The following is a 10,988-nucleotide window of genomic DNA, read 5'->3' on the forward strand; positions in this document are numbered from 1 at the left end:
TGCAGAGAAAAGGACACTAAAGAAACTTCTGGACATTATGGACAATGCTGGGCATCCTCTGCACACGGTCATAAACAACCAGAGGAGTCTGTTCAGTGACAGGTTGCTTCTCCTAAAGTCAAGAACCAACAGACTTAAAAACTCCTTTGTCCCACACACACTGTTTAACTCCTCTCTGGAGGGGAGAGGGAGGGGAAACAGGAGGACAAAGCAGGGGGGAACAACTAAGCTGTAGTGCCTCTTCACTGTGCAATACTTTTTGTTAATAGTAAACAGTGCAATAGACTCACATACTTGAAATGTGCAATTCCCTTGTATTCTTATTCCTATTTATTCTATTCATCCCCTTTGTATACTCTGTATTTATATATGTGTATATATGGTATATTTCTGCTTACATTCTGTATCTTCTGTTGGTGCTGTGCTATTGGAATTGGATTTTCCGAGAGGAACCCAACCGAGGGATTAATAAAGTTTCATCTAATCTAATCTTATTGTCAATACACATACGTTTGGAGGCTGGTGAATATTTCTTATAAGTTCAAATAGCATTGCGGAAGTTTATTCTTTCTGTCTTGTGGCGCTGCACACAAATGTTTTCAACATTACTGACAACCCAAACTAAGTAAACAATCCGTACACCCCCACTGACACTGCCGTGGAGGCAGACAGCAGCGGTTTGATGGGGTGGGATGGTGACTGGGAGGCGCCTGGCCTCTCATTAACCCCCTGTTTCCTCCACACCTCTCTGTTTACACCTACATGCCGGTCAAGTCCAGACAGAAGAGCAGGAGCGCTTTAGACTGTAGACAAAAGGATGCCTGTTTTTCTGCTCTCTTTCATTGCGCTCTTTGGAGTTTCTCACGCTTCTGACAGCGCGCCTCCGGAACCGTCGCTCTGGTTCAAGCCCACTTTTCGCTCCGTGTGCAAACCCATTCCGAGCACTATGTCTCTGTGCCACGGGATCGGTTACAGGAGCATGTGGATTCCAAACATGCTCGGCCATGATTCACTGAGGGAGGTCCAGCAGCAGTCTGCAGCCTGGCTGCCACTCATCTCCAAGCACTGCCACCGGGACACCAAGAAGTTTCTATGCTCGCTCTTCGCTCCGGTGTGTCTGCCGGAGGTCAGCGGGCCGGTCAGCCCCTGCAGGAACCTGTGCGAGGCCGTACGGGATGGCTGCGTGCCAGTGATGAGCGCGTTCGGCTTCCCCTGGCCTTATATGTTTAACTGCACCCGGTTCCCACGCGAAACCGAACTCTGCATCCCCGTATCCGAGGAGCAGGATGGGCGGGAAACAGAGGAGGCGAAGCACGAGGAGGTGCCCAAAGGTCAGTGCACAGCGTTGTGTCATACTTCTCAAGTACTCAACCCTACAGCTCCGAGGATGCGGTTTGCTAGACTGTTTTTCTACTACTTTATCCTTTTCCTTTATTTCCACTACATTCATTAAGGAAATGTTGCTCACTCACCCCAGAAAAGCTTCAAAGTGTTTTCTCATGTTTTCTTTTTCATTGTAAATGTTTCATGTAAGATTTTAATAAGCCTTTAAAATGCAAGTGTTTGTCCCATAATCATAATCCTCAAGGTAGCATATCACCCCGATACAGCACTTTTCTCTCAGACTGCAGGCATACTCGTGGTTCCTAGGACAGTTAAGTAGAATGGGAGGCAGAGCCTTTCATCTTTCAGGCCCCTCTCTGTGGAACAATCTCCCAGGTTGGATTCAGAAGACAGACACCCTGTCTACTTTTAAGATTAGGCTTGAAAATTTCCTTTTTGATAAAGCTTATACTTAGGTCTGGATCAGGCGACCCTGAATCCTCCATTAGTCAGACTGCAATAGACCTAGACTGCTGAGGGGCTTTAACTCACTATGCTTTTACACATAGTTTACACCTCTCTGCATTTATTCATTAGTTATGATTAATCTCTGGCTCTCTTCTCTTTTGTCCTGTCTTCCTCTCCTCACCCCCAACCAGTCAGGGCCCCTCCCTGAGCCTGGTTGTGCCAGAGGTCTCTTCCTGTTAAAAGGTGTTTTATTCTGTTTTTCTTTTCTTCCCACTCTCATCAAATACTTGCTCATAGGACGTTGTCTGATCGTTGGGGTTTTCTCTCTGTTATTGTAGGGTCTTTACCTTACAATATAAAGCACTGCAAAGCACTATTTTTCTGTTTTGCTCCTATATAAATGTCATTGAACTGAAATTTAATTGACACATTTGACTTTAATGGAGTAACTGTTGAAGCCTCAGACAAGTACAATTGTCCAATAATAATAACAACAATAGTAATTTAAAAAAAAAAAAAAAAAAAAGAAAACTAAATTCAACTACATGATTGTATTGTGATGTCACCCATTTTGACAAGGTTGTACATTAAAGTGCTTCCACTTTGCTGCATCAATAATACTCCAGTCATATGTAAACTGTACTAATTACACTTCACTTATGATATACTCTCTGTACTGTACATGGCATTGTTTTAAATTTTCATTTTAATTAATAACATTGCACTTGGAGTGCTGTAGTTTTACTTCATTTTTATAAATGTAGTTTACATTTTCTGAAGCCATTTTTCTGCTGTATTGCATTTTTCTCATATTACTTCTTTATTTTTGTCTTTAAATGCAGCACGTTTAATTAGAACAGATTTTCTTTTAAAACTTTAATATACTGGCACTTTTACTTAAGTTTTAGTATTACTCTTTATTCATCCCTGAATGTAATTTTTACAGTACTGCAATCACACCTCTTTCACAGCATTCATTTAAAAAATTCAATTCAGTTTCAACTCAGGTTTATTTATATAGCAACAAATCACTACAACAGCCACCTCAAGACACTTTAGACTGTAAAGTTGTATTTAATCCACTTTTACTTAAGGTTCTTACTGAAGCCTTAAGGTGTTTGGCCTGCTTTGATGCTGGAGTTTAGTGGAAGAAAGAAAACAAAAGAGAAAAGTTCCACCAAGGTGATTATTTTTATATCCCCACTGCAGACTGCTGCAATCATTTAACCATTTTCATTTCCCATCCCCCCAGGGAGTGTTATTTGTGAAGCCTGCAGTCTGGCTGCAGAAGGAGAGATTGACATCCAGGAAAACTTCTGCCACAGTCCATATGGTGAGAACAAAGTGTTATAGATAACGTGGGCTCCAAATGCATCCTTTTCTTTTGTAGCATGCAATTTCTCTTGCAAAAACAGGACAGCTTATCTAGTCTCAGAGACTGGTTGATTTACAACGTGCATGAAGCGACACCTGTTGAATAGTGTTCTCCGTGTCTCTGTCGTAGCATTTAAGATGCGTCTGGGCAGCATGATGACAGTGGGGGGTGACCTTCAGCTGGTGCCTACGGCCCGCAGTCGCATCCTGAGATGGGCGGGGGGAGGGGCTGAGAAAGCAGAAGGAGTTGGAGGCGCCATGGCTCACAGCGCTTTGTGGCTCCAAGAAGGGGGCGCGTGTACCTGTCCTGGTTTAGACTCTGCAGAGAGTGACGAGAATGAGGAGAAAAGTCAAGAGGAGGTGCAGATGGATAAGAAACTGACAAAAAGAGGAAAAAAGGTGGGGAAAGGTGGATGGTACCTTTCCCTTGCTCAGGCTGAAGAGGGAAGACTGGTGCTGACTCGACTGGTGAGGTGGAGCAGAGGGGACAAAGAGCTGAAGAAGTTCATCCGAGCTCTCCTCAAGCAGCCGTGTGCAGAGCTTTAAACAGCGAGTCATCCACATCTGTTTCTGCCCTGCAGATGATGCTTTCATTGTGCTGCGTGAATACCAGCGCTTTGCAGTAATGTACACAAAGTCCAGCGAAGGAACCAGCTGCTAACTGGTGAACAGCTGATAGTTCAGACAGTTTCAGATAGCTACGTTAAAAAAATAGTAAAATTTTTATTAAACCACAGCATCATCTTGATTTGTTACAAAATGTATCCTTGCATTATTATTGTCACTGAGTTTCCTCCATTAAAACAGAGCATTATTTTTACCAAAATGAGAAGCCAGAGACTTTACAAACTTTCATCACCTCATCAACAAAGATAAGAGAGCTGGTGTTTGTGTACACTACTGAACCACCCAAAATCATACCGGCAGGAACATTGCATTATATTTTTATATATATATATTTTTTGTACATAAATGAGTTACATTTTGTCTCCTTTATCAAATTATTCACTGAATTAAGAGATCTTTTTGTAATGATTGCTGTGGTGGAGACCGATCTCCCCTCTCTGTGGTGGCATGTCCATGCACACACAAGCAATATATTTATCTGTTTGCTTCAATTTTTTTTTTAATCTTGTATTTTACTTGATACATCAATAAGGTTTTTCTTGATCCTCCATCATGACTTAGTAAAGAAAGAAATTGGACTCCGCACAGAGACGCACACCTGTTGACGTTAACTTGAGATATCAAATGTCAGTTTCACACTGCCCTTGTTTCTCCTGTTGCTCGTTTTATTTGTATTTTATTTTTTTAAATATACTGGTTTCTTCATGTCACATGAAAAATGGCAACACCTGATGTTAAACAGTTGTAGTTTTTTTCTGTTAAATGGGAATATTTATAGGATATATATATATACTGTCATGCACGTGATACATAAATTATTCACAGCCTTGTGTCTCTGAGCTTCTCTTAAACACACACGCTCTTCTCCCTGTGTTTCTGCACCTGCCTCAGCTCAAGTGCCACCTTTCAAAGTCTACCCTGCTTTTTATTAAACAGGTAAGTTTGTCTTTTCTTTCCGAGTAACATCGATTCTGTTCAGTGTGATGCAGAAAGTCTGTGGAGTCTACACTTATGTGGGGCAGTAGAAACATCTAGAGCGGCACAGCACTTTCTTTCACATTTAGCACGAGACTACGGCGGCTACACCGGTTTCTGTGCAGATGTCATTTTGCATACATGAGTATTAGAAGTTCATTCAGCTCAGAAATGTTTTGCGATTACAAATAAAGATCACAGTGTTTTAATTATTAACAGTTTCCTGTGTATGTACATTTATTTCTTTGCTGTAAAGAAATAATGATTAAATGAAAATTGTGGCTTTTCTGCGTCCTTGTTGTCCTTACTTACAGCTTAGGTCACATTTAAAAGCTAAACCAGACTACGTTACTGAAAAATGTACAACAGAGACACACTTTGGGAAATTTTTCTTAATCCAGTGCAGTATTACCTTCTGTTGTTGTTTTGCATGCCAGTACATCATAGTTTAAGCACATAGTGCATAAGCAGAATAGGTAAGTGGTTTTGTAGTTTGGAGAGTGGTACCAGTGCCCCTGAATTATGATTCTTTATTTTTATGAGGACATCAGTTGATGTTTATTTAAAAAAGACAACTGCCTTCCTCAATGAACCTGAGCTAAGAAAAAATGCAATAATATAAATTCCCTTGTGCCAATCATGGAATTTCTAAATTTTAAAGGAAACCACGCCCAGTGTTGTCTAAGACACCTATCAACGTTAAATTGAAGTTGAGTAGTAATATTTTCTCTGTTTATGCTGTTGACCATGAAATCAAAATGATTCAGTGCTTTTATAAGGTGTTGCGGGTGCATAAATTCTGTGGGAATCAGAAAGAGAGCAACAAGTATACTTCAGGTATTAGAGGATTTGCCAGTTCACAAAAACACCCATTTAATGATCCCCTACGGCAAACACCAGGCCGAAGATAGAAACTTCCAGCAGAATTTGGCTCAAGCAGGCGCAGCCATGAGCCGCGACCGAGTGGTGGGTGAGGTTAAAGAAGAGAGAGAAAAGAGGAGCACACAGAGACAAGACATAAACTATGGGAGAGAGCAGACATAATTTAATGACATGCTGTAAGTGTGTGTGTAGACTGTTTGTTCCCAAAGGTCTCCTCTTTTAGGTTTTCCAGAGCCATTCTATCAAAACATCTTTCAAAAACCCTTGTAGTGAGTGTTTACTTATACTTCTTGTAATAAATAATACAGGGCTCACTTAGTTAAAATATATCTGACAAATAACCTACCTGTGCATGTGTGTTTCTGTCTGTAGATGCTACGATGGTGTCTCCTGCTATTGCTCTGGCCTTCCTTCCACTCCTGCTGACGCTGATTATCAGGTACCGTTACTTCTTTGTGCTGTTCTATCGGGCAGTCCTCATCAGGATATGGAAGGACTGCGTTACTGGTCTGAGCCGAGAGGAGCGTGCCTTTCAGTACGTCCTCACTCATGCCACCCCCGGAGACCCTGACAGTATCCTGGACACCTTTGATGTCTGGTGCAGCAAGGTGGAGTTCATCAGCAACATTGGACCTAAAAAAGGTAGAAAGTTTGAACACAGCAAACGTAATCTTTGTTTGTTTGTTTTTTAGTAAGTAAAAAGCACCTTTAGGTGTGTATTTGCGTGTATGGTTTCCTTGTTTTTTAGGAAAGATCCTGGACCGGCTGCTGATGGAGCACAGCCCTCTGACAGTGCTGGAGCTTGGTGCCCACTGTGGATACAGCACTGTGCGGATTGCCCGTTCTCTGCCTCTGGGCGCCAGGCTCTACAGCATCGAGATGGACCAGAGAAATGCTGCTATCGCTGAGAAAGTCATCCGCCTGGCAGGGTTTGATGATGACACGGTGAGTTAGAGAAGCATCTAAACAATTTAAAAAATGGTCTTTGTTCAGTACACTTCATGTGCCGCAGGCCGTCTGAAAGACGAGATACATTTGGGGCTTTATTACTCTAATTTTACTAAACAATGAGAGTTTCATACTTTTGATAATCATGCTGTGCTTTCTTCAGGTGGAGCTGATTGTCAATCCATCTGATGAAGTGATCCCTCAGCTTCGCTCTGACTACAATTTAGAAAGACTGGATTTTGTCTTCATGGACCACTGGAAGAAATGTTACCTCCCTGACCTGCAAGTAATGAGAATAAATTACTAGACAGGATATTTGTATATATATTATATTATATTATATTTTTGACTTAAAGGTTTGCGCTTTCCTACTGTTACCCACCCAGCTGCCTCACTCGCTGTCTCTGTGTGTTACAGATGCTCGAGGGCTCTGGTCTACTGGGAAAAGGATCTATTATCCTGGCAGACAACGTGCTGTTTCCTGGTGCTCCAAAGTTCCTTAGATATATTCGCAAGAGTGGCCTGTATGAATGGAAGATCCACCGGGCCACGCTAGAGTATAGCAAGGGCATCAGGGATGGGATGGCTGAGCTGGTGTACCAGGGAATCAAGTAAATCATGACATCATGGCAGGATTTCATATTGTTACTCAAACACACACTTCAGAAACAGAAATGTCCAAATTCTTACTTCATCTAAAGGGGTATCGTTTCAATTTCTAGTCTGTGTAACAATACAGCTCAACCTGTGAAGAAATACCTTGCAAAATAACTCACTAGTGCATACTGGGTAAAGAAGGAGCTTCAAGGTTTACTGCAGATCCCGTTTGACCAAGTGCCCTACCGATTTCACAAGAGATAATTTACTGCAACATTTACCCACAAAAAAAAAAACCAAAGCTAAATTAAATCTTAAAACAAAAGGCTGACACTTTCTATATAGAGAAATATAAACAATCCCCAGTTTAGGTATCTCATATGCTCCAATCACCTTTTATTCTACTGGGACTTGGTTGTGACTTCTCAGCATCTCATGTCTTTTCTTTTGTTTAAAAGACTCAATTAAACAACTTTTTTTTAAAGGCTTCTTTTTTCTTACTCCCAAATTCGAGAGACTCACAAAATTTAATCTAAATGCAAATTAAACCTAAATTAAAATTAATTTTTTATTAAAGTACATGTTAATATTAATCACCTGTCTTCCTTCAGTTGAACTGCAAGCATTAATTCTTAAAATCTTTCCTGCAGTTAAAGTCTAATTATATAAACCTTGGCCATCCCACCACCAAAATTCTCAAATTTTTTTATTGAACTACAAGTGACGCGTCACATTTTGTTAGATTTTATTAATAAATTCAAATACACAAAAACAGAAACATGGTTCAGTTAAAATAATTTACAACTTCAGCAGAAGTAGAGAATGCCATGGCATAACCATAACAGAACTCTGTGTCTCATATTTAAATATTTGTTAGCAGCTTTTGCTTCCGACATTGTTAAAAATATAAAAAGTGTATAATCAGAATACATGTCCTGGGGTTTTATGAATGCTCTGCTGAAGGTATTTTTGTAACATACAAAACACTGCTGGGAAACAGAACAGGACTATATGGTGAAGCAACTGGATGACTCTTGCATAGGTCAATAAGTTATTTTGCTGACTTGACGTTATGGTCATGCTTAGTCTGCTGGTTGCAGACGCTGCTCTGCATAACTGTAGATAGCAAAAGTTCAAGGTTTACATAACGGATCAGTGGGCCTGCTGCTACCACTGCATGAAGGTTTTCCTGACTTGATACAAAAACAACACATACTTAAGAGCACCACAAAATTGGAGCCACTTTGATTGGTTTAAAGTATTTTCCACCGTCACACACTGTCAATTGTAATTAAATTGAAGTTAGAAAAATGCACTGATTTCTCAAAGTATCTTATGGTCATTCTTCAGCATTATTCTTTCCCTAATTTCACACATAAAAACATGTCAGAGACTGAAGAGCAGCAGTTGTATTTTAAGCATGGAGTGGAAACCCAGGGCCAGCCTGATGAAAACCAGTATTGTCTTAAATCATCCACTGGTCTTGGTCTTGGTCTGGTCCTTCCATATCCACCTGACAGAAAGAAACCGAGCTAGATTAGAGGCAGTTTTGGTAATGGAAAGAAATTGAATTAAATTTAGATACATGTATTTTTTCCAAGTCTTAACATTAAAACACCTCATGACCGTTGGGTTTGTGATATTGTCACCTGGAAAAAAAATTATTCAAATCATAAAGAAAAGCACCTCATTGATCTCGCCATCATCAGGTGACTCGTTGTAGTCGTTCATCTCATCCATGTCCTGCATGTCCTCTTCATCTTCTGAGTCTTCCTCACTGTCTTCTTCATCTTCGTCATCTTCTTCTTCCTCCTCTTCGTAGCCTGCCTGCACCCAGTAAATGCAGACAGCATGAATGGAGGGGAACAAAGTTTGTAACCAGTCTGTTTCACACTGTGTCTATTTTGTGTTTAAAAATCTTTTTCCGTTACCTCAAAAATTGGTTTTCCAATGGGCATCAGGTTGTTGTCTTTCTCAGCAATGCTCTGCAGCTACGGTAGAGACAGTTTGCACATATTAAAGTGTATGAAGTCTCATAATACGATCAATAGACTGATCATGCATGGCCAGAGATGTTGCAGCTGTGGAGCTTGACTGATCTGAGGTTTCAGAAAGGACAATACTGTCCAAGTTATGCTAAGTACTGAACAATCTTTCACACTGTACTGTGTATAGTATTGTTTTAACTTTGTAACATTTAATTTTGACTAAACATTGCACTTTGAGTGCCTTAGTTTTACTCTTTTTTATATATAGTGTTTACACTTTCTGTTTTTCATATTTATAGTTCAAGTTTGAACGATTTCCTCCTGGGATTAAGATGTATTTATAAGTTTATTTATTATTTTGATTCTGATAAAGGAAAAATAATAGAGCCACCAGTAATTATAGCAGACTACATGACTTCTATATGACTTTTAGCCTTTCGCAAATACTCAAACTAATAAATTATAAACTAACAGGCGCAAACTATATAAACTCATCGTAAGTGAAATGGAAGCAACAAAATAGCATAAAGATGGAAAATACAAGTCTATAATTGCTCTGGGGAGCCTTTACCCAGGTCTGGTGCTGCTGCTCTTGCTGGTGCAGCTCGGTCTCATCCACACACGGTCGGTCCAGATTAAACCACAGAGACTCCGTTATCCGGGGCAGCAACGACGGAAACAGCGTGGACATTTCTGTCACACAACAGAAATGAATCCCATAAAACAGAAAGAAAACTGAAGCCGGAGTTTGCGTTAAGACAACCAACGACAGAGGAACAGCTAATACGTCATTAACGGTAGATTTAAAAGTCCTCCAGTTTAAGACTCACATACTCTAAAATCTAACACTCCTGATATTGTGGATTGGAAATGATGTGATATAATCAAACAATAAAATAACTTCGTGCTTAACCTTACCCGAAATCCACAGTCTGAGTACCTGTCAGTGGCTCGACAAAAATTCAAAACAAATTTTACCGGAAACTGCTGGTGTTCACCCATAAAGAGTCCTCCTTTCTCCGGCGGCTCTCCGAAAGGTTCCCTTTTCGGAGCATGAGCCACGTCTGTGGCACGAGAGGTTCTAAATAAAGTAGAAACACTAACGAGCTTTAATTAAAATGTGTTACAGCGATATTAATGATCCGTATATGCAATAAAACATGTTATTTGTCTTTATTTTATTTCATTTTATGTCTATCCTGAAAATGGTGTTGACAAGCTGAAGGAGAACTGGGATGTCATCATCATCATCATCAACAGGTTAAACTGGAAGACCAACACAGAAGCTGCAAATAAAAAGAGGATAAAGAGATCCCTCAACCTATACAGTAAAATGATGGAGACTTTCAATCACTCAGGAACTGGTCACACCCAGTGCCCTCCAATAGTAACTGTTGGTGACACCAGCAAACTAGATTAGAAAAGAGCAGATTAGAAAGGTTTGCTCTTTGAATGCCTGCAAACTGGACACATTTGAAGCTGCGGTGGAGAGAAGGTCACTGAACAAGCTGTAATCCATCATGGCGTACCACCTGTGGAACGAGCACCGAGCACCTTCTCTAGCAGACTGATCCAGCCTGAACTTTTTTAGTCAAGTGTTCTTGTCCCTTCTTTAAGTAGACTTCAGGAATAGTTCGCCAGGCTTCTTGGAAGACATTCAAAGCTTCTCTCGGCATGTTGGCTTCCTTTTGCATAGCCTTCACCATGTTTTACAGATAGCTTTAGACACTCACTGTTTTACCTCTCTCCTGACCTCTTGTGTACAAATGCATGATGATTTAAACTAAAAATTTCAAATTTGAATTC

At 40.4% G+C, this 10,988-nt stretch overlaps 2 protein-coding genes across 3 annotated transcripts; one reads left to right on the forward strand and one right to left on the reverse strand.

The window, feature by feature from the left end:
- Positions 1–769: 769 nt before the first annotated feature.
- Positions 770–7,303, forward strand: tomt (transmembrane O-methyltransferase). 2 transcript variants are annotated; one of them, XM_087851490.1, is made up of 6 exons: positions 770–1,331; positions 3,044–3,124; positions 6,022–6,291; positions 6,398–6,594; positions 6,761–6,883; positions 7,015–7,303. In XM_087851490.1, exons 1-6 carry the CDS (start codon positions 818–820, stop codon positions 7,210–7,212), a joined length of 1,383 nt encoding a protein of 460 aa, XP_087707616.1. In that variant the 5' UTR covers positions 770–817; the 3' UTR covers positions 7,213–7,303. The 2 variants fall into 2 exon arrangements, with proteins under 2 accessions (XP_087707616.1, XP_006800007.2); XM_006799944.3 differs by lacking the exons at positions 6,022–6,291; positions 6,398–6,594; positions 6,761–6,883; positions 7,015–7,303 and adding an exon at positions 3,296–4,962.
- A 622-nt stretch (positions 7,304–7,925) lies between these two features.
- On the reverse strand, positions 7,926–10,190 carry anapc15 (anaphase promoting complex subunit 15). Its single transcript, XM_006799943.2, has 5 exons — positions 10,101–10,190; positions 9,754–9,875; positions 9,126–9,185; positions 8,881–9,021; positions 7,926–8,707 (listed from the first exon to the last, which is right to left on the reverse strand). The coding sequence occupies exons 2-5, from the start codon at positions 9,871–9,873 to the stop codon at positions 8,660–8,662; spliced, it is 369 nt and encodes a 122-aa protein (XP_006800006.1). The 5' UTR covers positions 9,874–9,875; positions 10,101–10,190; the 3' UTR covers positions 7,926–8,659.
- Between the last annotated feature and the right edge of the window lie 798 nt (positions 10,191–10,988).

Source organism: Neolamprologus brichardi, chromosome 14, assembly GCF_056152115.1.
Source record: "Neolamprologus brichardi isolate AB-2024 chromosome 14, ASM5615211v1, whole genome shotgun sequence".
NCBI classification, from domain to species: domain Eukaryota; kingdom Metazoa; phylum Chordata; class Actinopteri; order Cichliformes; family Cichlidae; genus Neolamprologus; species Neolamprologus brichardi.

Excerpts from the sequence above, each read along its gene's own strand:
- anapc15 (XM_006799943.2), bottom strand. The coding sequence starts at position 9,873 with ATGTCCACGCTGTTTCCGTCGTTGCTGCCCCGGATAACGGAGTCTCTG. Across the intron at positions 9,186-9,753 it reads AGCAGCAGCACCAGACCTGG|CTGCAGAGCATTGCTGAGAA; the intron begins GTAAAGGCTCCC and ends TCTCTACCGTAG. Across the intron at positions 8,708-8,880 it reads ATGATGGCGAGATCAATGAG|GTGGATATGGAAGGACCAGA; the intron begins GTGCTTTTCTTT and ends TCTTTCTGTCAG.
- tomt (XM_087851490.1), top strand. The coding sequence starts at position 818 with ATGCCTGTTTTTCTGCTCTCTTTCATTGCGCTCTTTGGAGTTTCTCAC. Across the intron at positions 1,332-3,043 it reads GCACGAGGAGGTGCCCAAAG|GGAGTGTTATTTGTGAAGCC; the intron begins GTCAGTGCACAG and ends CCATCCCCCCAG. Across the intron at positions 3,125-6,021 it reads CTTCTGCCACAGTCCATATG|ATGCTACGATGGTGTCTCCT; the intron begins GTGAGAACAAAG and ends TTCTGTCTGTAG.